This window comes from Branchiostoma belcheri, unplaced genomic scaffold, assembly GCF_001625305.1.
Source record: "Branchiostoma belcheri isolate BF01 breed outbred unplaced genomic scaffold, Haploidv18h27 scaffold14, whole genome shotgun sequence".
Taxonomy (NCBI): Eukaryota; Metazoa; Chordata; class Leptocardii; order Amphioxiformes; family Branchiostomatidae; genus Branchiostoma; species Branchiostoma belcheri.
In genome coordinates this window covers 720,733-747,121 of record NW_017802824.1, presented here as the reverse complement: position 1 = coordinate 747,121, position 26,389 = coordinate 720,733, and the positions used below count along the sequence as shown (strand labels likewise).

General features: G+C 41.0%; 6 protein-coding genes and 1 long non-coding RNA gene across 12 annotated transcripts in view; 5 read left to right on the top strand and 2 right to left on the bottom strand.

Annotated features, from left to right (window-relative positions):
- Positions 1 to 19: 19 nt before the first annotated feature.
- Positions 20 to 1,659, top strand: LOC109464499. The gene is made up of 2 exons (XM_019761505.1): positions 20 to 388; positions 1,522 to 1,659. The coding sequence occupies exons 1-2, from the start codon at positions 29 to 31 to the stop codon at positions 1,657 to 1,659; spliced, it is 498 nt and encodes a 165-aa protein (XP_019617064.1). The 5' UTR covers positions 20 to 28.
- A 146-nt stretch (positions 1,660 to 1,805) lies between these two features.
- Positions 1,806 to 2,832, top strand: LOC109464675. Its single transcript, XR_002139896.1, has 3 exons — positions 1,806 to 1,866; positions 2,298 to 2,405; positions 2,636 to 2,832. It is a non-coding gene; the product is annotated as an uncharacterized LOC109464675 (long non-coding RNA).
- Positions 2,833 to 3,552: 720 nt separating this feature from the next.
- LOC109464498 (techylectin-5A-like) lies at positions 3,553 to 4,161 on the top strand. The gene is made up of 2 exons (XM_019761504.1): positions 3,553 to 3,569; positions 3,870 to 4,161. Exons 1-2 carry the CDS (start codon positions 3,553 to 3,555, stop codon positions 4,159 to 4,161), a joined length of 309 nt encoding a protein of 102 aa, XP_019617063.1.
- Positions 4,162 to 6,588: 2,427 nt separating this feature from the next.
- LOC109464658 (SET domain-containing protein 4-like) lies at positions 6,589 to 19,799 on the bottom strand. 3 transcript variants are annotated; one of them, XM_019761696.1, is made up of 11 exons: positions 19,713 to 19,778; positions 18,136 to 18,214; positions 17,329 to 17,424; positions 12,901 to 12,938; positions 12,317 to 12,405; positions 11,320 to 11,749; positions 10,752 to 10,926; positions 9,602 to 9,704; positions 9,147 to 9,227; positions 8,228 to 8,348; positions 6,589 to 7,267 (listed from the first exon to the last, which is right to left on the bottom strand). In XM_019761696.1, the coding sequence occupies exons 2-11, from the start codon at positions 18,206 to 18,208 to the stop codon at positions 7,130 to 7,132; spliced, it is 1,344 nt and encodes a 447-aa protein (XP_019617255.1). In that variant the 5' UTR covers positions 18,209 to 18,214; positions 19,713 to 19,778; the 3' UTR covers positions 6,589 to 7,129. The 3 variants fall into 3 exon arrangements, with proteins under 3 accessions (XP_019617255.1, XP_019617254.1, XP_019617253.1); XM_019761695.1 differs by having other exon boundaries at positions 6,590 to 7,267; positions 18,136 to 18,281; positions 19,711 to 19,799; XM_019761694.1 differs by having other exon boundaries at positions 6,590 to 7,267; positions 18,136 to 18,286; positions 19,713 to 19,779.
- On the top strand, positions 13,840 to 15,792 carry LOC109464666. 2 transcript variants are annotated; one of them, XM_019761704.1, is made up of 2 exons: positions 13,840 to 13,961; positions 15,207 to 15,792. In XM_019761704.1, the coding sequence occupies exon 2, from the start codon at positions 15,278 to 15,280 to the stop codon at positions 15,782 to 15,784; it is 507 nt and encodes a 168-aa protein (XP_019617263.1). In that variant the 5' UTR covers positions 13,840 to 13,961; positions 15,207 to 15,277; the 3' UTR covers positions 15,785 to 15,792. The 2 variants fall into 2 exon arrangements, with proteins under 2 accessions (XP_019617263.1, XP_019617262.1); XM_019761703.1 differs by having other exon boundaries at positions 15,171 to 15,792.
- Positions 19,774 to 23,477, top strand: LOC109464669 (cytochrome c oxidase subunit 6A, mitochondrial-like). 3 transcript variants are annotated; one of them, XM_019761709.1, is made up of 4 exons: positions 19,774 to 19,926; positions 21,132 to 21,283; positions 21,805 to 21,903; positions 23,171 to 23,477. In XM_019761709.1, exons 1-3 carry the CDS (start codon positions 19,818 to 19,820, stop codon positions 21,892 to 21,894), a joined length of 351 nt encoding a protein of 116 aa, XP_019617268.1. In that variant the 5' UTR covers positions 19,774 to 19,817; the 3' UTR covers positions 21,895 to 21,903; positions 23,171 to 23,477. The 3 variants fall into 3 exon arrangements, with proteins under 3 accessions (XP_019617268.1, XP_019617267.1, XP_019617266.1); XM_019761708.1 differs by having other exon boundaries at positions 21,805 to 21,918; XM_019761707.1 differs by lacking the exon at positions 21,805 to 21,903.
- An 819-nt stretch (positions 23,478 to 24,296) lies between these two features.
- LOC109464674 (D-beta-hydroxybutyrate dehydrogenase, mitochondrial-like) overlaps positions 24,297 to 26,389 on the bottom strand; it is a 5,460-nt gene continuing 3,367 nt past the window's right edge. Inside the window, exons 3-5 of the mRNA XM_019761714.1 lie at positions 25,916 to 26,068; positions 25,101 to 25,312; positions 24,297 to 24,589 (exon numbers count right to left, since the gene is read on the bottom strand). Coding sequence (XP_019617273.1) covers positions 24,332 to 24,589; positions 25,101 to 25,312; positions 25,916 to 26,068 — 623 coding nt within the window. The 3' untranslated portion in view covers positions 24,297 to 24,331. The remainder of the gene's footprint in view (positions 24,590 to 25,100; positions 25,313 to 25,915; positions 26,069 to 26,389) is intronic.

Genomic DNA, 26,389 nt, shown 5'->3' with positions numbered 1-26,389 from the left:
GCTTCATATTCCGCAAGGTTTCTCGAAGATGACGTCCAAGAATCTGTCCCCAAACGGCGAGGCAGTTCCAGACGGTTCTGTAGGTCGCCATGGAAACCGGTGGACCAATGGAATCGTCCTGGCGCTGTCAGGACTCGCGGCTGTGGTGAGTGTCGTCGCCCTGCTGTTCATGGTGCGGGAGATCACCTTCATCCAGGAACAACAAGCGGCATTCATGAGAGACATACAGGATATACGGGATCAGCAAACGGCGTTCCAGACAGATCTGCGGGATCAGCAAATGGCGTTCATGAAGCAACAGGAAGATCTGCGGGAAGAACTACAAGCCTACCTGAAGGATCAGGTGCTCCAGATGCAGTTGAAGCAAAAGAACGAGGCTAAGGACAAGGTAAGGATGATTTGTCCCTTTTTTCGACGGTAACCAGAGGCGATTCAAAGTCATGCTACAGTTTATGAGCATCATTCATGCAAGTATGTAAAGCTCAGACTCAGAGTTGTAATAAGCAGCTCTTATGTGCTCTGAATTGGAATTAAGTAAATGTTCATCAAGTGGTAGTAGTTGGCTTATTGATGAAGCACAAAAATAATCGGCCTAGCAGTAAAAACTGAATTGCGCCGATGTTTACAATCACACATATAGTACAACTAACACGGTACGCTTTCATAGTACGTGAATATATAAGTTACGTAATATAACGTGGTTAAGCATTTTTGTATAAAATCATCAAAGGGTAGGCTACTCTCGAGTCAACAGTTCAGTTTTACAGTCCGAGCACGAGTTTAGCCAGAATTGGCCTCGCACTCGTGGTGAATCTTTTGGTCCCTCTGGCCTGGGAGTACTGGAGCGAGTTCCTCAGCTGCCGGCCGTACTATTCTCTCCTTGTCGGAAGAAGCCAACAACAGAAGTGGGGCGACTGCCTTAGCCTGGGTACCATCCTACTTGTATGCCGGGGCTCCCACAGTCGCTTCCCTAAGAAGACTTTAATTGGCTTCCCTAAGAAGGGAAGCGACTGTGGGAGCCCCGGCATACAAGTAGGATGGTACCCAGGCTACGACTGCCTAACTTTCTTTGCGAAACAAGCAAAGCTTGAGTCTGCGATCAGAGAGAGATTGTAGTTCCAAAGATCGCAAGGCTTCCCCAAGTTCCGGCCCAACATAATCCCACAGACCCCGTTTCTGGACGCGTTATAGTCTGTCTGTCTGTTGTTATTGCGGTGTTCCAAATTTGGGCCAGCGGTTCCAAATTGGGGTTGGGCAGGCGGCCGAACATAGCCGCAGTATACGGTGGTGTGGTCGACTGATGGGAGACCAGCCCGTCTCAGTCTGCACAGTAGGAAGAGGCGTCTGCTTCCCTTTGTCACCATGCTGTCCACCTGTGCGTCCAGTCCGAGGTCCGATTGAATATGAAGTTTATGAGTAAACTAGCTTTGTGTGGTTGTGTTTTATCATACTACAGTATAGCCCGTGGCGAAACTTGCGACTGTATTCGTTTACTATAACGGGAAGGTAATTGTCTTATAGGGCCCAGCTAGCTCAACTCAAGACTGGAGACGTGATGACAGCGCCACCTTTTGGAAAAGTGCGGAGATGCACCGCAGATCCAAGAGGAACTCAGAGTCCAACACTGTACTCATTCTTGGAAAACGTTCAGGTAAATGAATTTGGTGTGCCGGCCTGTCAGGTGTTTGACTGGAAATACTCTTATAGATAAATCAAGTGTTTGGTTGGAAGTATTCTTATTTGTAGATAAAAGTTTCTAAAAAGCCTTGAAGAATAAATGAATGTTTATCAAACCAACAGACCTCGGATGTCTGTCAGGACCGCCTCAGATCACAACCCCAGCAGCCACGACTGCTCCTCCTGCAGGTGAGTTTTAGGGTCCGAGTTTCTCACGGTTTTAATGCTACACGCGCGGGTCTTACAGCGACACAGTTATGATGTTTCCACCAAAATGGCTACAAAATATGACACATCCCAGCTTTTCATAGACAGATGACAGTCATATATACGAGCGTTACCGGTCACATTACCTTAATTGCATCACACAAACATTTTGATGCAGTACAATTGTTTCTGTACTGTAGTCTGGGCCCCAGTAAAAATTAATTTTACAAAATTGAATGGGCCACTTAGCTGTCTGAAGATCAAATAGATTAAATATATACTACTTTGTGTTCCCACATTTACGGCCTTTTTTAAAAATAGTTTTGTCATAAACTACCAGAGTTATGCTGAGTTAAAACATGCTACTATTGTCTGACGTATATCGTGACTCTGTCCCTGCTACCGTTTCCCAGAGGCAGACTGTTCTGCATATAAAGCCGCCGGGCACATCACCAGTGGAGTCTACATACTTGGCTCACCCCTGTCCGGTGTAGAGGTCTACTGTGACATGGATACTGCAGGTAGATAGGATTCGTAATATAGTGTGCATGAACTGCCAAATCCAACACTAAAACTATAAGTTGGGGATGCAAAAGTCAACTGTGTTGTTGGCCAAATCACTATTTTTATGAGAAATCACTCACAGGGTCGGTCTGTTCCAATCAATCTCCTCAGCAAAGCTAACACATTCATACTGTTAGTGTTACCAGGTAGAACTCTTTCAAAAGAAATGATGATTGTTTTCCCACAGAAGGAGGCTGGACTGTGATACAGCGACGAATGGACGGGTCGGTTCCCTTTAACAAGAACTGGGAGGAGTACAAGCATGGGTTTGGGAACAAGAACGGGGAATACTGGCTTGGGAACGAGAACATCCACCGCCTGACTTCCCATAAGACCTACCGAATGCGGGTTGACATGATGTATTGGGATATGCGGACGTACTACGCGGAATACGACACCTTTAGGTTGGTAGTCCTCCTTCTAGTGACTATTCGTAGCAGATATCACATGTCACTTGGAAATACATAAAATACACAGGAAAAGGTCTATCCTAAAAACTGCTGAGGCAAGTAATGCCTACTTTAGTTAAAGATGAACATCACTATGCATGGCCTGGGTAAAAGCCGTCATTTGCATGATTAGAGGCTTTTCTAGTACAAGAGTTACAATGTACATAGAAATAAGATACCATGCTGACTGTCCAATGTCAGTAACATCCTGGAGCTGGATTTCTCATACCGTTTAGTTGAAGGGATTTCAACATATCAAACACGCAGGATGAAGTGAAACAAATAAAAACTAAAAGAAAATTTTGTCCCCTGGCGCGAAAGAAACTCAGGGAAATAAGCTAAGTACCTATACAGAAATCATATCCGTATAAGAGAATAGCTTCAATACATGCCTGAAATACTTTTGTCTTTGTTTTCTAACGGACGATTTCCATACTTTATGTAGTGAATGTAGGCGCTCCACGCATGGGCGAACCTAACATCCATGTCATGACTACTATCAGTGTAACCTCCTAAATACTAGTATATAGGTACTTGAAATCGGCAACTCGCTCAATTGTAGTACCATCGGAGGCCAAAAGATTACCATCAGTTGATGGGTTTAAGTGCATGTACTTTGTCTTGGATGCATTAAGGTACAATCCAATTTTTTGGCATGAGGTTTCCGCTTTGGTGAGTACGTTTTGTACCAATGTTATACAGTCTTCCAGTAAAGAAGTATCATCTGTAAAATCGGCGAGGGTTTCCGCTGGGTGCCGCCGGCGACGGAGGGAAAATCCATCTCCGTCAGCTATAGAAGACCGTAACCGTAGCCGTAGACAAGATGACAAGAAAATTTACAAACGCTCCAAATACTTCATGGAGGTATATACGAGACCTCTGAACCACTTTGTTTTACAAAAAGTACAGAATCAGAATTAATGCAGATTGTTGTTCCTGACTAATATTGTGTGATTTGCTGTTCCCATCCAGGGTGTCCGGTGAGTCGGACCAGTACCGGCTGCACATTTCCGGGTATTCAGGCAACGCTGGAGACGCTCTGGATTACCACAACGGGCAGAGGTTCTCCACTCTGGACAGGGACAACGATCCCCACACCGGCCTCCACTGTTCTCAGTATCTCGGACAGTGCGGCTGGTGGTTTAATGGCTGCAATCAGGCCTACCTCAACGGTCCCTACGTGCGCACCTGTATTGACTACGGCTGTGTAACCTGGAGGGGAGACTCTCTGAAGTCTGTGTCTATGAAAATCAGGCCACAATAATCGCATCTGCTATACTAAATCTGATCACACCCAGTTATCCACAAAATCATCAATCCTACATGTCTGAAACGCTGACAAGTAACTCTCTCTATTGCAGGGGCTTTGTCTGTTATAAACTTACATCAGGATAAGTCAATCTAAATGTATCAGTGAGACAAACATATATGTTCAGATAACTGGAGAAGTGTTCAGATATAGTCATTGTCGTCAGAAGGGTAGGCATTCAGTTTGGCCATGGTGGGGCAGCTGTGATGTGGGACCGTATGTTGGTCAACGTTATAACAGTTACTCGATTTTTTGTGGGTGGATTTTTGGTTTTCATTACCTTCGCCAAGAAGGTTATGTTTTCAGGGGCGTTCGTGTATGTGTGTGTGTGTGTGTGTGTGTGTGTGTGTGTGTGTGTGTGTGTGTCTGTCTGTCAACACGATAACTTGAGAAGGTCTTGATGGATTGTCTTGATACTTGGTAGGTGGGTAGGTCTTGATGAGACCTCAAAATGATTAGATTTTGGGCCACCTGGCGGCTTGTCATGGTACTGCAGCAGAACTTCCGGTTTTGATATTTCATGATCCAGACATGCTAGGGTGACGAAATTTAGATGGTAGATAGCTCTTGTGCTGGGGATAAAGTGACATGAGTTTGAGCCCCCTAGTTGCTTGCTCTAGAACTGCAGGGGGGTTTAATGGACAAATGTTTAAAGGGGGATAACTCAAGAACCGATTGATGGATGATCGTGATTTTTGATATGTAGGTAGCTTGAGTGATGCTTGACATAATGATATTACAATTATGCAAATATGGATGTAATTTGCATAATCAATGAGGAAATTCTATTTATCAGCTGTATTCCATAATAGGAAGTTCAAGCTTGTGACAAATGTTATTAAGAATGAGAGAAACACAGGCAGATATCGATTATGCAAATGAAGACTTAATTTGCATAATTAATGAAAAAATATTATAATTGCATAGTGGTAACTGCCTGGAATTTTATACTTGGGGTGTTTGAAAGTTAAGTTAAGGTGAACATAATTAAACATAACTTATTCAAATAAGGACCTCATTTGCATAATTTATGAGAAAATGTCATCATGGCATTCTTTGTTAAGATAAGACTGTCTTTTGGTGGAGAATATGATCAACAGATATAATTCATGCAATTGAGGATCCTATTTGCATAATTAGGGGGACTAATATATAATTTCTTAATCATAAAAGTTAACATCATTTGGCGAAGGTATATGAGATCGTGGAACTCTAGTTTTGGGTATGTGGCTACTTACTTACTTGTACTTGTACCCTGGAATCCAAACTCGCTGTCCGGGCCGCAAAAGCCCTTCGCCCGCTGGTGTAAATTACCGCTACGGGGGAGTCTAGCCCGGGGGGAGTTTGGCTGGCCAGCCAACTCCCATCGGGCTCAACTCCTCCGTAGCGCTAATTTAGGCAGGCGGGCGAAGGGCTCTCGGCTGCCGAAGGAAAACGGCTAACGGCCCGATACTAGTTTGGCATCCAGGGTATTGTACTTGTTGAGGTCTCCTCGCGTTTATATAGTCGTTCGAGTGGCCTGCGCACAGAACTAGCTAGCTGTTGTAAAAATGTAGTTCACATTCAAATGTCATTGAATGTCACGGTTTCCGGCATACTACAAATGCAAATGAGCTCCACATTATGTTTCAACTTATTCAACTTTAATAAACACATAAATGCCGCAAGTTTTAGAGTACCAACATAAACCACTATTATAACATTTTCATTAATTGTGCAAATTAAGTCTTCTTTTTCATAGCCTTATCTCAAGAAAGCCATTCTATCATTTCATGAATTATGCAAATGAGGTCCTTATTTGAATAAGTTATGTTTAATGACGTTCACCTTCACTTAACTTTCAAACACCTTAATTATGAAATTCCAGGCAGTTACCATAGCTGAATTACAACATTTTCTCATTAATTATGCAAATTAAGTCTTAATTTACGTAATCAATATCTGCCTGTGTTTCTCTCGTCGTCATCAATTACATATGCCACAAGCTTGAATATTCCTATCATGTAACGCAACTGATTTATAGAATTTCCTCATAAATGCAAATTACATCCATATTTGCATAACTGCACATGATTGTGTCAGGCATCACTTAAGCTAACTACATGCTAAAAATCATGACGATCCGTCAACCGGTTCTTGAGTAATCCTCTTTTGAATGTTATCAAACAAACGCCCATGCAGTTCCAAAGCAAGCCGCTAGGGGGCCCAAACGTACCTCTCTTACATGTATTCACCAGCACAAGAGCTACCTATCAGCGAAATTTCGTCTTTCTAGATCATAAACATCAAAACCGGAAGTTTTGCTGCAGTACCATAGAAGCCGCTAGGGTCCCAAAATCTAATCATTTCCAGGTCTCATCAAGACCAACCCACCTACCAAATATCGAGTCATTGACCAAATATAAACTCAATATCAACTCATTGAAGCCTTCTCAAGTTATCGTGTTTACAGACACACACACACACACACACACACACACACAGACAAATAGACACACACACGAACGCCCCTGAAAACATCTTGGCAAAGGTAATAAAACTAAGAAGACGTATTTTGTTTCTGTAATTACATATAATTTTAATGATAGGTACATCTAATATCTTTAAGAACAAAGCACAGACGTATATACAGATTTAAGTAACATTTATACAATCGTGTAAATTCTATCTAAACACTTGTCATGTTATACCTCTTTCTAGACTGTTACTTGGATGTGTGCAGTTGGAGTAACTGTGTTAGTAAGTCAGGGCGTCTTTTGTGCGCTCTCAGAATGTGTTTGTAATGGGATGCGTGCAGTGAAACAAACAAATAAACACAAAAGAAGAAACAAGTGTTTTGTCAATCTTTGATCCTCAGTATCCTGTTCATAACAAACAATAGTGGTTCCTTGACTTTTTAAGAGATTATCGAGTGAAAAACAGATCATTTGTCAATGGAATCATCTGTTTGTGATTTTAAGTCCTTCAAGCTATGCTCCAGTATATGGAGATCCTCTCTAAGTAACATTAGAATAAATACACCTATTAGTGAGCTTCCTGGGTCCAAGACTTTCTCTGCAATCTGCAAGCAGTAAAAAGAAGGAAAATGGTCAACATTTCTGATGAGAGGAGAACTTTCAGCACACGACACGGAAATAAAGTCTCATTCATTCATTCATTCATTCATTCATTCATTCATTCATTCAAGATCTACCATTCTGGGCACTGTAGTTTCAACAAGGCCTTCTCTGTCTTCTTCAGTCTACTTCTTTTGTCATCCTCATGATGCTTTTCCGAGTAGCTGTTAGTGCAATGCAGCTTAGCTATGGCTTATATATTTAGCTAAGCACATTGGGTCACCCCTACTCTTCATAAGTGTGTTCGGTTCTTTTATGTGCTCAGGTTTGACGTCGTAAGTATAAGCTCTCTCAGACAATAGTCCTTTGACTCTACGTCCTCCGAAGAAAGGACAATGCAACACTTTTGCAACCAACTTTAAAAGCTATTTAGATACATGCAGTGCTCAAAATATATTTTTTTCCATACCTGCAACGCTGAAAAATATCTGGACCAGACAAATTATATGTGCACAAATTAGAATCAAGGAAGTATATAAATAAAAAACGTAATATAAACCCAGTGCAGGTTAAATGCAGGTAGACATCAGAAATACGTGCATAGCTCCAATTTTACCTGCACTAACCTGCATATACCCAGTACATGGACCAGGGCAGGTTAAATGCAGGTAGACATCAGAAATACGTGCATAGCTCCAATTTTACCTGCACTAACCTGCATATACCCAGTACATGGACCAGTGCAGGTTAGGTGCAGGTAGACATCAGAAATACCTGAACAGCTCCAATTTTACCTGCACTAACCTGCATATACCCAGTACATGGACCAGTGCAGGTTAGGTGCAGGTAGACATCAGAAATACCTGTACAGCTCCAATTTCACTCCCTCTAATGTGCATATACACCCAGTATGTCGAGTCCTGACATGTATACATTTGTATGTACTTGAAAATTGTTGCACTAACCTGTGTTATAGAGCAGTGCTGCTCCAGTTTTTTACTGATCAGTCTCTGTGCAACAAGCCTGGCTGCTGACCAGAGGTCTGGGTTCTGAGATGTCTGTCCTAGTACAATCCACCAGTTACAACTGCCCAACAACACAACAGTTACATGTCATGAAAGTTCATCTGCGTTAGTGGTTATATGTTTAAAGTTAAAACTTTTGCTTCAACACTAGAAATTGTTCTCACGTAGAGCTTTAGAACAGTAACTCTGGTCAGGGCCCATCACCCATCACTCAACTGTGACGGGGGCTGACATGTTTACCAGATACCTTTGAACCAGTGATGACGTCACACTTCAGAGAAGCCACGTGACAAGCCTCACTGGGTCAGTGTATTGAAGAAGACCAGAGTGACTGGTTGAAAGATCTAGGTGAGAACAATTTTTTTGGGTTGGAACAAAAGTTTTAACTTTCAAGTTAACAACACTTGGAGACCCATTAACTGTGAATTCTGACCCTGACCTTCCAATGTAAATACTACTCTTTTAGTGCACCTTAGCTTAAGTCGTTATGCATTTATGTATAGTAAATCCTATAGATCTAATGAGTTCATGATTTTGATTTTAATGTCCTGTACTCATCTTATGTAGCTTGTTATCCTTGTCTCCAGGGCTAGCCCTTTAAAATAGTTTTGTAACTAGCTGGGCAGCCCTAGCTGTCCCTTGTATAGCTGCCAGATAAAATAAAAAACAGTTTATAAAATGGTTGCTTGGTATTTGGCTGTAAGTTAGCAGTGTTTGGTGCTAAAATTGACTCAATGTTAACTCAAATTTGTTTTGATTTGTAAGGAAAGGCAGGCCTGGTCAGGGTACTCCCAAACATCAGCCAAACCTGGCCGGCTGGTATCCGTGGCATTACATGTGGCAAATCTTCAAAACTTACATGCTGTCATGGTCCATACAGAGCACCTGCAGTGCAGTTTGCAGTCTCCAAGATAGGCCTTCTGCACTACAGCTGAGATCTCTGATTACACAAAGAGATAGAATTAACACTGTAGCCAAACAACACACAATAAAATCAACACCTTTTGAAATGATTCAAATTTGTTCACAAAAACTAATACGGCTTTTCAGAGATTTAACCCTTGTCCTGCTGGCATTCCTGGCACAATATTTTTCAATAATTTCATGTCTTAATTAGATCATAGACCCCCAAGTTTTTTTGCTCTGCAGTGGCATAGTTACTTCTGCATTTGTTGTGTTTCACTGTGATGCGTTGCATGAGAAATACCCCCAAATCGTACCTATATGCGGGTGCTACATGTATTATAGATGGTACTGTACGTGCAGGACAGCAATTGTTGTTCTCACAGTAGGACAAGGGTTTTAAAATCTTACTCAGTGAGGTTTTCCTGTGACAGCAGTTCCCTCTTCTTCTGTAGCAGATTCTTACTAGTACTCATATCATTCCTATCAGCAGCCAAGCAAGCCACAAGGTCATCTGAATGGGAAGAACAAACTCAATTGAGCAAGTGCATAACATTTACCTTCACATGATTTAGCCTAACAAACTACTACTATGTTTAATTTACTACAAACACATTCATGTACATGTATATGGGGACCAGCCCTTCTACATTTCTTTTACCTCCTGCCACTTTGCAACATAATGTAATGCAACACCACAAGGTGTCAGCCATAGTGGTCGATTATTTCAATGGAGGAGAAGAAGAGACAGTTATTTTATTTGAATGGAGAATATGAAGAAACAATACAAGGTAGACATGATTAGCAGATTTTAATGATAAATGCAGTGTTCTAGCCAGCATCAGTCTTTCCTCCATTTCACAGAATTTTACTGCTCAGTCAGACAAAAATATTACCTAACCTGTCATCTTTGAGTGGTAAAAATCAGTGGATATAGAAAGAGATGTCATTAAGCTAAGCTGCCTACCAACAAAATTTGCCAAGAAATGCAGGAAATAGCATTTCAGAAGGTCAAAAATTTCCTGGGGGAGCATGTCCCTGGACCCCCCTAGGATTGCTGCACTTCACTGACATTGATGTTTTACACATGTGTATCTTAAACAAAACTGAGATGACAGAAAAAAAAATTCAGGCTGGCAAGAACATTGGATTAAATGTGTGACTTCATGATCATCATCATCATCATCAATCATCCTCCGAAGAGGTGGAGCATACAAAGTTAGACCTCCAGAACTTTCTGTCCTTCATCGCAGAGATAAGTTTCAGTTTCTATAAGTTTCTTAAGTGTTACGTTTGGCCGTCCAACTCTTCTTTTTGTGTCAGGATTCCAGAGTAGAAGCCTACTGGCTGGTTCTTCACTACGTACAACATGACCGGCCAAGCTTAGTCGTCGACATTTGACTACTGTAGTTACATTTGGTAACGAACCATATAACTGTTCATTAGTAGTATGTTTCCACCACGGTGTATTGAAAACCACTCGCAACATCTTTGTGTATGTTCCGTTTAGTTTTCTAGAATGTGACATATTCATAATCCATGATTCTGATGTGTGACTTACCTACAGTAAAAGTTACAACACTGTGAGGATTGTGAGGGATCACAAAGCCATACTCCATCAGTAGTCTGACATTGTCATAGGGGTCATAGTTGATGAACACCTGGCTGTACTTTCTACAGGCAGTCTCTGTCTTCACCTCATAACATTTGCTGTTCACGTTGAAGTCAGTGTCTGTCTGCAAATGTTGGAGATACATTCTAGTCAGAAGAATGTACAAACATCTCTTTGAAGGCATCAAATGCAATTTAAGGGCAAAATAAAAAGTACTACTAGTACTCTGGATGAGGACATCTGTCTGATGTTGACATTTACTGTAAAACTGGTTCATTCTTTCAAACTTAAAGTGTTTGAAATACATTTGTAGCCCCAAAACAAGCTAATCTCTAAAGATATAGTGACATCACTTTTTTATGTCATGGGATAAGGTTGATTAAAAAATGACTGGAAAATTTACCCTGAAGTCTTTTTGAGTGCACAAAAATGCACACAAATTGATGAAGATCAAAGACATTTGTCCACTGTCAATATACAAAGTAAAAAGAATTATATATTCTTTCGCTTCTCTTACCTGTACAGAAGGAGAATGATTCAACATGTCTAAGAATGGGGCCAAGGCATACACATCAGGGTCACTGGGGTCCAAAAACTCCCAACCTGGGCCTCTCTTGTACACAGATCTGGTGTACACTGTTGCCCATGCCCACCGATAGGACTTGAATGTAAAAACAGCCTTCCAATCGGGAAACAGGGGCTCCAGGGTGTGCAGGGATGCTTTCAAGGATTTGTAAGAGCCCTGCAGTACTCTCCTGTGCTGCAAGGTGGCCTCCCGCACAGCAGGAGGAAGGGCGTCTACTTCAGCAGTGGAGAAGTAGGAGGGAGTTGTGTAGGATGTAGGTAAAGTCTGGAGGTATGGGTACCAGAAGGAGTCCTTCCCACGGGATTTCTCAGCAATCAGGTACAGACTGAGGACCTGCTTTGGGGTGAGAGGTGGTTTCCAGCTAACAAAAGAAAACAAAAACACACACTCAATATCAATCATGCCAATGTTTTGGGAAAAAAATTCCATTACACTCTCCATATTTGGGGGCCTGCAAGGGGGGGGGGTCCCAACAACGCTCTACGCTGAATTCGGAAACTTCTCAATTACGCTTTACGATAACTTCCAAGTGGCTTCAACGCATTACGTAGAATTAAAAACTTTAAGGCGAATACGCTCTACAAATGTACACAAAATGCGCCAATTATGCTCTACGTTGAATTAGAGCAGCCCGTCTACGCTCTACGTAAAATTAAAACAGCCAATTACGCTCTAAGGAAAAGAGCTTGCAGGCCCCCATATTTCTTCTTGCTCACTGGTAAGTCACTGCATTGTCATGAATATTTATGACTGTTCACACTCGTGAATACATGTAGTTTTATCAGGTAATGGTATAAAATTAATATAAAAGAGTAAAGACACTCTTTTTTCACAAACAAGTCTTTTATTCAGCCAACATTTGCATTATTTACATCATCATCATTATTTACATGTATAATAAATGAGTGGGAAAGACTAAGAGCCTTACTTTTTGATAAATTGGCCGAGATGGCTGTTAACCACTGTTGCAGTTGTGATGAGCAAGTTTTCTGGTAGACTCACAATACAGTCTCCTGCCTGAGAGAAAATGCATCTTTGTGATAAGTAAAATGTTGAAGTATCATGATTTATTTGAAATTTATTGATCAGGCCACACCATTTTAATTTCTTGGTTAACGGATTTTTCTAGAAAAATAATGGAGCGGGCGGGCAAAAAAATAAAAACAGGCCTAGGCATCCTATTATGGCCCAATGGTACATGTATGAGCCATGAAGTCAACACACCAGGCTGGTTCAAAATTTAAACAATGAATTTTGAAGTTTTAATGATACCACTGCATTGAAAGATGGAATAACTATAACAACTAGGAGGAAAAGGACTGTTTTCAACTGTTCAGGGCAAAATATGAGCATTTTGCAGTTGATTCTGAATTTTTTTTTTGCAAATCAGAAAAAAATGAAGCGGGCGAATCCGTTAACCAAGAAATTAAATTGGTGTGGCCTTAGGATGAATACATCATAATACCCTCTTATCACTAGGACAAACGTATGAAAACATGCAAGTAATGTTACCTTTAGATTCCTGGTAGCCATGACTCCTCTCCCTGTGTCTGAAATGCACACATAACAATGTCATAACTTGGAACATCTCTGTGAGTTGCTTTCTTTGTACAGCACAGCATATATTAGCTTATTTGCATTTATGTGACAGTATAACTATTCCTTCATGGCTGTGTCCAGCATCCGTCAACTACTGTGCGATCAAAATTTACACAAAATTTAAGATAAAGCCACGTGAAATTCGCCCTGCCTAATGGATCAAATAGCATTTCGGGGGGTTACATTTAAAAAAAAAATTGGACCATGTCTCTTGGACCCCCCCCCCAGACCACATGCCTAATATTATGTAAAAATAAGCGAATGGACAAACTTTTGTTGGGGAGATCCTTATCCACCATATTGGATGGTTACACTGGAATTTGCCAGGTAAATTTGAATTTGTAAATACTTATTTTAGTCATGTAATTATGGCATTATGGTAAATACTAAATCAGTCCATTATGGCTGTAACATTGTCCTCCCTGGCTAATTTGGCATTTTAAGTTTCCATCATTTTCTCACAAAAAAATTTAGAAAGACCTGTAGTCGTACTGAAAATTGATACAAAAGGGTTATGAATATGATTTTATGGACCATATGGATGACGTCATCACATTTTATTGCCCCAAATGTAATTATCTTTAAAGTTATAATATAGCACTTTGGTACAAGTAACTGAAATAAAAGTATGATTTTCATGTGCATAATAATAATAATCATTGGTCAAAACTACAAACGTATGTTTGCACAAATTGATATCTACTATTTATCCATAGTTATTAGAGAATGACCTAATTGCCTAATTAAAATATAGTTATTCTACAAGTCTTTATAAATTTCTTTGTGAGAAAACAATGGAAACTTAAAATGCCAAATTAGCCAGGGAGGACACCTTAACTGATAGTGTGTTTGCAAGACTTGATTAACCAGTAAACGCCTGTCTATTACATGTAATTGCTGGCGGCCATATTGTGTACCTGTTGCTGAGGTTACCAGTACAGACAGACAATACGATTACCACTGACCAGTTTTGGGTGAGTATATACATCCTTGAAACCTCTTTTATAGAACTAAACGACGATATTCTGGAAATATTACATTAATAGTAATAATACAACATGAATCTGTCCCTGGCATCTTCAATGATGCACTGATTTTTAAATCAGTGCATCATTGTAGACCTGTGAAAAGGTAGGTCAATAGTTGACCTGTGTCTGGCCCCAGATGGTGTAGGCAGACAACTCTCAGATTTGATATCTCGTGATGTAGACCTAATTTGCATAAATCATGAGAAATGCTAAAATTCTATAGTGATGACTGCCTGAGGAATTTCACACTCAACAGTACCAGGAATTTCACACTTAAGTAATGGTGATCATCATTAAACATTATTATTCAAATCAGGACCTTATTTGCATAATTCTGAGGAAATGCTAGAATAGCCCTCTGTGTTTAAGATGAAATTGTTGTTGGGTGAAGAATATGATCAACTGAAATACAAGCGAGGATATTATTTACATAATCAATGTGAAACATTCATAATTCGTCGACAGTCAAATCATTGCGAAGGCGTGAGGTCATGGAACTCTAGTTGATAACAGCTAATTTTTAAAACCATGTCAGACATTGGACTCCTTTAAGCTTCGATTGGGTCTAACCAAAGTGGCTTATTTTGACATACAAACGTGCATGTAACATTACAATGGTTACATATTTGCATTTTATTTATTTTATTTTATTCACATTTATTTTTTGAGGATCGGCAAAAAGTTATGAAACTTATGTCAGCCCTCTCCTCACACATAAAAGGAAACAATAAAACAAAGTAATAATAATAATAAGAAGAAGAAAGGACAAAGGTACATAATGACCTGGTGTACAAATCAAAATCAATCAACTAAATCAAACAAAATGTACTGTCTGCAAAATAAAGTTGAAAACTACATCAAATACTTTACAGTTGTTGACAAACGACAATGAGGGGTTACCCCTGAGAATGGTTGAACATAAGGTGTTGTCGGTGACGTTGTTTATGTCAAATGGCAGGATGTTAGTTAAAGATGATAACATGTCAATATATGCATGTTCAATTGAAAAGTGGTGTGGTCTTTGTTGCCCAAAGTGTGCAGTGATAATGATGATAAAAGTGTGCAGGAGGCTTACATTGATATGACCGACAAGGGTAACATACTTTCTACTTAACGTTCTATTATCTTCTGATTTCATGTAAAATTATATTTCAGGGACGAAGAACATCTATTCCTACAACATGTTTCAAGATTCGAGAACCACAGAATCAGAGACCGACGGCAGTCCTGACACTTTCCGTGTCCGCCAAGCAACGTCCCCGATGGAAGTTTCTCTCCTAGTGCTGGAGTGGGCAGCTGCCGAAGGATGGCACCCAGGCCTGTATGATACAGAGAGCTTCTACCACCAGGATCCCACAGGTTTCTACTTGGCTGAAAAAGACGGTGTGCCAATAGGAGGAGCCTCGGTGGTTAAATATGGGGAAAACTTTGCCTTTTTAGACCATGTTATCATCAAGCCCCCATTCCGCGGTAAGGGATATGCACGGAGAATGATCAAGGCAGTGATTGAAGCATCAGGCATGTCTGGCGCAAACATCGGATTAGACAGTGTGATGCATATGCAAGATGCTTACAATAGGATTATTGGAGTCAAGTTTGCATGGAAAAACACCCGATTTCGAGGGGTTGGCAGCAACAACATCAAAGGTGTCAAGGAAGACAACCATCCAGCGGCTCTTGTTTCTGTCAAACAGGTAAACTTCGAGCATCTCTGTGTGTTTGATGCGTCAGTGTTTGGTACGCCGCGACCAAGTTTTCTGAAGAGTTAGATCTCGCAGCCTGGTATGGTCGCCCTGGCCGCTGTAACAACCACTCCCGCTGGTGAAGACGACGAGCACAGCCAGGAGACCAGGATTGCCGGCTACGGGTGCGTTCGTCTGAGCGTCGAAAGCTACAAGGATGTCAACTTTTCCCGTAGAATTGGCCCTATCTTTGCCAAATCTGCTGCGGTTGGTTCGCAGCTGTTTGCCGCCCTGGTAGCCACTGTACCACCGGGAGTTCCTTATTATATTGACGTTCCTGAGACAAACGAAAGTGCCATGGAGCTTGCAAAGGAATTTGGTTTAGAGACGGTATACCAGACGGCACGAATGTTTACCAAAGGGGACAAAGGAGTCAAATGCAGCATGGTCTACGGTATCACCACTTTAGAACTTGGTTGAACACTGCAAAATGCGAATTGAGATTCAGCAGTAGCTCTATTCTAGATCTGTGACATGCCTACAGCTATCTAAATACCTACTAGTAGTCCCTCAACATGTCCTGGCCGTTGGCAAAGCAAAGAATTGTAGCATCTCCTATTAAATTATGTAAATGAGGCTCTGATTTGCATGGTTTATATCTATTAATCCAAGTCAAGTTAACATGAATATCAACAAACTTATCCAATCAGGACCGCATTTGCATACCGGTAACTTATGAGGAAATGTTAGAATTAAAGCTTTCTTTGTTTTATATTATCATAATATCTTTTTTTTCCCATTCAGTATCAGCATTTAAACACTCAATTTTACTATTTTCGACAAAAATGCCCAGTGCTGTATTTAAGGACTGTCATTGTTTTGATAAAAACATAATACATTTGTGACTACACTTGGATGTATTATATTAACTTGAGAGTTACACAGATACAGATGTTGGTTGTGGTGTTAAGGCGGACCCGACAGGTTTGCCTATGTGTGGAAAGTGTTCATTCTACCATGGAATTAACTCCCCGTGAAAATCAATGAATTTACAGTAGGCTAAGAAGGTGACTATAAAAGTTATGATAGTTATGTCATTGAGAATCTAAATGCATTACATGTTGGTTGTGTTGTATCACTTACTTCCACTGCCTTTAGGAAAGATTAACTTTTTTGACCAGACCGGTGTTCTAGGCAGCAAGATTTCAAAAATTTCCCCTGGGCCCCCCTAGGATCGTTGCACCTTCAGTACTTAACATGATGATACATCAAAAGGAACAGTAAAAGGAGCAAGAAAAAGGGGAAGGCAGAAGAAAAAATGGGCCGACAACATCCAAGAATGGACAGGAAAAAACCCTTCGGAAACCCAAACCCTAGCTCACAGCCGAGAGGGATGGCGGCAGATGGTCAGACACTCCACCATGCAGTGCCCCCACGACCCTGGCCTGGGTTAAGGGACCAAGGTACAAGGTACATCAAACAAAATTGAAATCACAGAAAAAAATTTAGGCTGGCTGGAGCACTTCTTTTGACTGTTATATTTAGTTGACTTACATTTCTATTTCAGCCATAACATACGACAGGACATAAACAATTAGTAAAATGTCAATTATCTTTTTTAAAGTCCTTACCAGGGAAGTCTGTGAGAACAAGGTGAGTCTCCTGAAAGCCATTCTTCCTCAGCCATCTCATCAGTTCAACGTTGTCATCTCTGGACATCAGTGAGGCTATCACAGAAAAATCAGGATCAGAGTTATTGTTATGAATTCCATGTGCTGTGTTGGCTCTAAAAACCAGTGTACATGTACATCAACACTCTCGAGCTCCACTCCATCCTTGGACATGAGCATGTATCCAATGAGCGTGCTTCATAAAAAGAACAAAAAAACACAGTAACTGTGTAATTATAACACATAAACCAACTCTCTCACTCTCGCTCTCTCTATATATAGAGAGAGATACATACATATGTAATACAGTTTATATCATACCCGGGCCGCGATAACGTTCGATAACGGGTTCCGGACCGGGCCGTGCCGTACCTGGTCCGGAATCCATTATCGAATGCTTCCATGGCTTCCATAAAACGATTCGAACGCGTTTCGCCCTAACCGCTTGTGCCCCTTTCGAAAATTCGAATACAGAATCCGGACGTTGGAACTGACGTTGTTGCATTTGAGGGTTTAGGGGCACCAACTTTTGGCTCATATTGCATTGAAAGGCGCGTTTTCTTGGGTGGGTATGATATAAATAAAATACCACACGGTGTATTCCGCATCGCCCTCGGTCCCGGCCCTCCCGCGAGTCGGATCGCCCTCCGGCCTGCGGGCGATCCGACCCGCGGTCGGGCCGATACGGAATACCCCGTGTTGTATTTTATATGTATGCTTTATGTTAATGTTAAATATAACGTTAAAAATAAATTTCTGGTGTCATACCCGGTAGAACACCCTCTTCTTTCTGCTTGGCTTTCCTCCTCCTGTCTCTCCATGACCGTCCTCTCTTTGTCATCTCATACTAGTAGTTTTGACAAATAGGCTTGATGAACTAGTAAGTACACCCAAGGAAGTTGGTACACCAAGATTATACCTGTAACGTTACAGAATAAAGAATATGTGACTTTAGGCTCGTCCTAATGTTCTTGTCGAGACCAACATCAGCAATACATTGTAATGTCTATTAGTAATACATTTTAAGTATGACCATTAGTAATACCTTTTAAGGCACCAAGAGTTAGATACCCTGAGATACATATTCCTGAACTGAACCAAGCGTAAGCAAGCACCAAGCTTCAAGAGACTACATTTTTTTAAACAAGGAAAACCACAACATTGTAGCAAGGACATTACTAACAAGTAAAATCTGAGATTTTATACCTCCGGGCTTTTTATTGTATATTTTTCCATGTTGTTTGTTCTGTATAGTTGATGGTGTTGAATTTTATGTGTTAGATTTAGCGTTCCTGGTTGTGTTAATACAGGACTGGTCAACATTTTCATCTGCAGCCCATACCATGTACCCACGGTAAAAATGCATGTCGAGAACGTCTGAGACAGTATACCACGGTATTTGTAAGTTAAGAAGTCGTACTATACGCCGAAAACATCCAAGATTGCGCAAGAGGGCGTTGATCCCTGACCCATTGGCCCACCCGGAAGTTGCGCTGGCAGCCAGCCCAGCGCCGCGCGCGACCATTCAGATTTTTACGCCCCAAAACACATATACAATAAAAACAAAAAAACCTGCACCATCTACAGCCCATTCGAAGAACATACACCGAGTCCAGTCTACCCCAACGCGAGATACAACTGCGATAATATTTCAAAATACATATCGGAAGCATACACCCCTCTGTTTGACCCCTTTTAAATGGTAAGACCCAAAACTGAAACCTCCCCATTCCTTAACAACATGGTAAATTCCATTTTCAGCATGGCGGGGGTGTCCGGAGCACTTAAAAACCTTTTATTTCGACGCCCATAAACACATATACAATTAAACAAAAACGTTCTGCATCATGCATCTGCAGCCCAATAGCAATACGTACACCGAACAACAGACCAATCCGTCCAGCCGATCGCGAGAAACAGCTGCTGACAGAAATGTTTCGAACAATAGTAAAACCTCCTCGCGGAAGGATGTCTCCTTCCCCGGAGGTAATAAGTAATAACTATATATATATATATATATATATATATATATATATATATATATATATATAATGTCCTTTATTGAAGTATGGTGTGCTGTAGGAATATTATACGCTGTGTTTCACTGCTACATCATGAAGAACTCAGTGGTCGATTTTCCAGTTGCAAGTGCTTTTGTGCCTTACAATAGTAAAGAGGAGGTCCACATATGGGGAGGGGCGTCAAAGGCAACACAGTGTTAGTAGCTTTTACGAATTACGAGATTGACATGCTCAACAAAATATAGCAACGGCCTAGACTGTGACAAACGGTTAATACGCCATTAGTTCACATGATGAAGGATCATATACAGGCCAAGGACTTACGGGAAAACCGATATTTGTGAGATTTCCGAATTTCTTTTACATGGGCGCCGCCATCTTGGGTGATCACGTGACTTCCCGTCATCCCACACGGACAAGAAGGACAAGATGGCGACGATGCTGACAAACGTACTCCGGACGGCTGTCCGTTCCCGCCTGCAGGTTACCCCCGCCAGGCCGGCTTCTGGGGCTGCGCCTGCCGGAGGAGAGCACTCAGGTACTCGTGCATCTTTTACGGTGTGGTTTGGGTTGTGTACTTTGCTGTACGCGTACTTATATTGACCCAAAATTTGACCTTGTTAGGTTATGTTACGCGTGCCGCCATCTTGTATATGGTATAAAAGAAGTGGCGTATGTGACTGCGTTTGTCAGTAACACTAACAAATAAAGTTGTTTGTTTTGAAGAACAGCACAAAAAACGTGCCGTTGGATAAAGTAGGGGCATTTCAATGTGTCATGTTCACCCGAAATCAATAATTTGTGACGAGCCACTTCCTGCCTGTTAGAACTTGGAACAAAATTATAATAATATCTTTTTGTTCATCTCTGTCCCTCTTCATTAAATGATCCTTAAGTACTTAACCATAATGACACCACTTTGGTTCAGTGCTTCTCCTTTTTTGTTGTAGACGGTTTGAAAGTTTTACCTGTACCATGCAGAATAGTTTTTGGAAGTATCATATTCGTACAACGATACTGTAAAAACTGTTAGTGTTAAGAGTTTAAACTTATGTTCTAAGTTCCAAAACAAGAGAACTAATTGTTCCCAACTTAGTAGAGCACTTGACCAGTCACTCTGGTGTTCTTCAATAGACTGACCCAGTGAGACTTGTCATGTCATTGGCCTCGCTGAAGTGTAACATCAATATACATGTATAAATCTGTTCATAGATCAGAAATCATTGCCATTATTTCTTTTACACAGCCAATAATAGGGGCATTAAGGAGGCCGTATATATCAGAGCACTTCAGCCTTCACTTAATAGAGATGGTGGACGATTTAAACTCCCTGGCACTTTTGATCAATTACTTACGTCACGTATCAGTAAAATCTTGTGTGAATAAGGTCACGTGTTTGTAAACCGTAATTCTCGCGATATCACGTTGTGAAGTGATTGGTCATTAATTATCCTGATGAAGGCGACAGTGGTCGCTGAAAATTTGATCCCTGTACATATTGTGTGTTGGAATAAAGTTCAACCTTTTACTATGATTACTACCAACACAGATGAACTTTCATGATAACAGCCAATAATACATACATGTAGGTTGTAACAGTTAATTACAGCTAATGACAATCCACATGCACCTACATATATAAACCCAATACCTAATACCAGTGCAGGCAGACATAAGGTGTGCAGGTTGTATTTCCAGCCCTGAGAGTAAAATATTAATTTGATGTACTGTATTTCCCTGCAGGTGGCATGGACCTGTGGAAGAAGATGTCTGTGTTGGTGGCCCTGCCAGCCCTGGTTATCTGTATGCTGAACGCCTACCTGAAGGAAAAGGAACATCACGAGCATCCTCGGCCAGAGTTCCTCCCATACAACCACCTGCGAATCAGAAGCAAGGTAACAAAAAACACGAAATGTTCCTGCTAACTCATCTGGTTACTTATGATGAATTTCCTTCCTTCTGTTCATTTTAGATTGCAGTGCAACAAACTTTGACACAATTTTTTTCCACAGAACATCTAGTTTTTTGCCATTTCATTTCATCACCTTGCCTTTTCATTTTTGATTTGCAATTGTTCTTTTAGCTGTTTTGACTGCCACCATCTACATGTATGAAGGGTAAAAGAAATCAACAGTTTTTAGTATATTCCATACTTCCTGAATTCTGAGTAGTGCAGGTAAAATTTGTCTAGTGCAGGTAATTTTCAGTGTTACCTGCACCAATGCAGATATGCAGAAATAAAAATTACAATATATTTCGAACCCTGCAAAAATCTTTTACAAGCTGAATAATATCTTATTAATGATAATAACACTTTGCAATTACTTTGTCTATAGCACAGATATAACAATATTATATAATGACTATTGACGTACAGTTTAAGTATAGAATGTTGTTGTGTTGTTTTCTTTCCCAGCCGTTTCCGTGGGGCGACGGTGTGAAATCACTGTTCCACAACCCTCACAACAATGCACTGCCGGACGTCGGCTATGAGGACGAGCACTGAGTATCTGCTGTCAGTTAACCCTCTGTACGGGAAGCTGCACATGTGGTTCTCTTTGCGGAGCTCCTTACGCTTTTGGCGCTGGACTTAAAAAATTGAACTTGGAAGGCTCTAGCCATTGTGATTTTGTTTGTTTGTTTTTTTGTCAACAAATATTGTCCAGTGGCGTGCGTAGTCCAGGGGTTAGCTATATATAGCGACCTTGACTCAGGACTAAGAGGTTGGGAGTTCGAATCCCGGTTGTTGTCGCTCACCCCACATGCACGCTACTGGAAGGGGTTGCAGTCCTTATGACGGGACACAAAGCCGTGGTTCGCTGTTCAGTGTGCTTGTCAAAAAGAGCTTAAGGGGAAGTTCCCTGGTACAATGAACTTGTAAATTCTGTACATAAGAGTCTGTCTTCTTTGTTACGCCCAGTGAGAGAGTAGCTCTTCAGTGAGCTAAAACTAGATCGAGGTCACTGTCCTTTCCTTTCCAGTGGTTGATGTTGGGAGGGTCTGTACATTGGCTAGAGCCTTCACTGGCACTGCTTTGCAGTCTTTATGCTTTGCTTGACAAGCTTACATGCATTTTAATTCTTAATACTGGTATCACATGTCATTCATTTGCAGCGGGCAGCTTTACCGCATTTTGTAAGCTTGCTGGGTGCTGAGAGTATGATGTATTTGAAATGGTTTTGGCATCTGACCAAATTGTTGATGCATGGATTTTTGCTGTCTACAAGCAACCTTGAAATGTACCTGTCACTGATATGAGCAGTTTAGCCTTTTCTTTCAGTGAAGATTTGCAATTATTATTGTACATTACAGTTTGATTCTTTGATGATGGGTAGATTATGAATGTAGGGTACCTACATGATTGTGTATTATTGTACGTTTGATTCAACATAGTAAAGCCTCAAATGTTTTTTTTTGGGGGGGGGGGGTGTAGGGTCAGTTTTTATTATCACAGACTGATACAGGGCCTTTTTTTCAGTGGAGAGATGTGCCATAGTCCAACAGATAAAGTTTTGGATAGGTAAATGTGAACTACGGACAAAATACTGTAGAGCATCCCTTGCTAAAGTTACTTCCAATCCAGTTGTACTCACGTATAAAAATGAGGCAACATCTGAACGTTACTTTTTTGGACAACCATAAAATGTTGATCAGCATTCAGCATTTTTACACACCCTGCATAAATCTGTGGAAGGCCCCTTTTTTCTGTGTTTATATTGTATTCAGTGCAGTTGTGTATCATTTTTTTGTTTCGTACTTAAGGTTTGCTGTCGGTGTTTCAGGCATTCCCATGGGGAGATGGTCAGCATTCTGCCTTCCACAACCCACATGTCAACGCCCTCCCCGACGGCTATGAAGATGCAGAGGAATAGAGACAGCAGCCTCAGTTATCAACCAAGAGTTTAACAGATTACACAACTCCATGTCCTAAATCTCAAAGTTATCTGGAAGCAATTTATGTATCAGTAGAAAATCTATGGTGTGGTCTGAATCAAGTAGATTCCACCTTTCTGTCTGCTGCCTTTCAGTGGTGTGTTTTCTTTGAGACCCATGTGTGCTAATGTAAAATAAAGTTGCAAACCATCCCAATACAGATTTCACTTGTCTTTTGTTTAGTGGAGGTATTGGTAGTGTAGGAAGAATATATCTATAAAAAGAAGAGAGATTTGACCATTTATACACTGCCTCATTCTAAATGGATATGAATAATATTGCATGGTTTTAATATGTAACATTTGTGCAAGTTGAAATAATTTAAAATATCTTCATGTGATTGTAATTAATTTTCACATTTCAACATATTTATGCCATTTCCAACATTTATGGTTTCATTAAAACAGCCCACATGAAGTGCACTCATTTTGTGGCACCACCACAAAATACCAGAGTAATGTAAATATGATAGCTTACAGCTGCATTTCCAGCTTTTAAACACATGTACATGTAAGGCATCATCTTTTGGCATCCCCACTTCCTGAATGGCACGCATTTGCAATGAAGCAGCGTTGATTCAACTTATTCACACCAATTTGATTACTAGTAGTTGGTTTTCGGATTCGCCTGCTGCATTGTTTCCTGGTTTGCAAAAAAAGATTCAGGTTCTGAATCAACTCCAAAATGCTCGTATTTTGGCCTTAATGGTCGAAGAAAGCACCTTGTCTTCCTAGTTGTTACAGTTTTTCCACCTTTCACTGCATTGTGTGGTTGACAAAAAGTTTAAAATTCAATGTTGGAATTGTAAATTGGCCTGGTATGTTGACTTAATACATGTAGCTCCTATTGTAGCTTTTAGGGCTATCATAGGATGCTTAGGCCTGTTTTTATTTTTTTTTCCCTGTCGCTTCAATCAAACAAATCAAATGGTGTGGCCTTACTAAAGAAATGACCAGAAAATTTATTTTTTGTATCGTCGTAATGCTACATAATGCAGCCTTAAAGACCCCTCAGTAGATGTAGATGTTGTCAGCAATCCACTCTGGTAGATGGGTCATGATGAAGGTCCTGACGTGCCAGTAGAACTGCATGGGATTGTAGCGCACTTTGGGGGTGACAGCGACCACGGCTGCCACCATGGCGTCCACCACGGGTGATGTGTCCCGGCTACCTTCAGTAGCGTACTGGTGCATGAGAAGCTTGTAGTCATCCAGGGCTTTCTTACCGTAGTCTTCCCTCACTTCCTCTGTCATCCCGTCCCAAAGTTCCTGTGAACAAAATGTTTTCAGTTATTGTGAATGATAGGATTCATTGTACCATGAGTTGAGAAGGAAAAAAACATACTTGTAGTAAAATCATTCTTAATTCGAAAATAAAAAAGTGACATAAGGCCCAGGTCACTTTGGTCATACTCATAGCTGGCTGAACGTGCTTGCAAACGATCACAAACAGTATACAGTACAATTAGTAATTACATAATACAATATGTCACATAATAAATTTGCACATTACTTGGCTTAAACTATACTTGTACAGCTACACAGTAAGTCTTTAGAGACAGGTAAACAAAATGTATGACATTTACCTTCACATAATATAGCATATCAAACTACTGCTTTGTTTATTCTTACTCAACCACATTGATACATACGGTGACCATCCCCTCAGCTGCCAACACCACAAGGTGTCTACTACAGCATCAGTTACCATGGTGACAGACATCTGGAAGAGGTTATTGACCTTATGTCTCTGAGAAGAAGGTAAACATAAAAAAGTCACCTTGGCCGTCCTCTCTATGCCCTCCTTGTTGAAGATGTTAGTGGCACTGATGAAGTTTCCGGGCTCGATGATACTGACGTCCACGCCCCACCGTTTCATCTCGTACCGCAGGAGTCCCGAGAAGCTCTCCACGCCGTACTTGGTGATGCCGTACGCCGAGCGGGATGGGGCACAGCTGCGGCCCAGCCCGCTGGCAACGTTGATCACTCTTCCTGAATATCAGAAACATTATCTGTAAATTTTCCCGTGTTAATCGATCATTCTTCAAGACCACAAGAGAAAAATGTACATGGATGTTGCTAACGAACCTACAGTAGACCTGGACATTATGCCCCAGAGAGGATTTTGTCCAGTACTTATAAGAAGAAGAAGAAGACCACATCATTGCAGTAGAAAGGTTGTACCTGGGGTTGTGTGGCGTAACAGCAAAGTGTTCAAACCTAGAGGTCCCTGGTTCAAATTCTGCACTAGGTCACCTATCTTGTGCCCTTGGGAAAGACACTCTACACGACTTTCCTTACTTTACTCAGGTGAAAATGAGTACCGGCTAGCTTCGGTTAGGGACATCATCTGGATAGGACGTTAAATCGAGATCCCGTGTTTCGGAGAGCCACACCCCACGCATGTTATTGTTAAAGAACCCAGTACACTTATTGAAAAGACTAGGGGACCTTCCCGGTGTGAGTGGTTCAAACCTTACAGTCCTAAGTGTGTATGGCCGCACCTCGGGTCGTATTGAGGTCTCCTGAGTTAGTGTATTAGCTCCTCATAATTCTGCAAGAAGAAAATAGCTGGCCCAATTATAACCAACCAACCTTTCGCTTTCCGTACAAGTGGCAGGAAGATTTTGGTGACCCTGACGGTGCCCCACAGGTTGACCTCAGCCACACGTTTGTATGTCTCCATCGGACACCACTCCACCAGACCATAGGTGGACGTCCCCGCGTTGTTCAGAATGGCCCACAGGCCTAAATGATGAGAAACAACAAAAGGAAGCTATGACGCTTTAATGTTCCTCCATCTAGAGATAATTTCTAGGTACAGTTATGGTCAACTCAAAGTTTAGTGCACGATTGCAACAGGTACAATGTATGGCAAATAACATGGATTATCAACAGCTATATATAGTCTATTCAAACTAGTATAATATTGTTATGACATAGTGTCTCTTTTATAAACACTATACAGTGTATATATATATTGGCCTAGGTTTTTGGCCATTATACAGTGTATATATATTGACCATTTAGCCTAGGTGGACAGATCAGAGTCCGAGCATGATACATGTA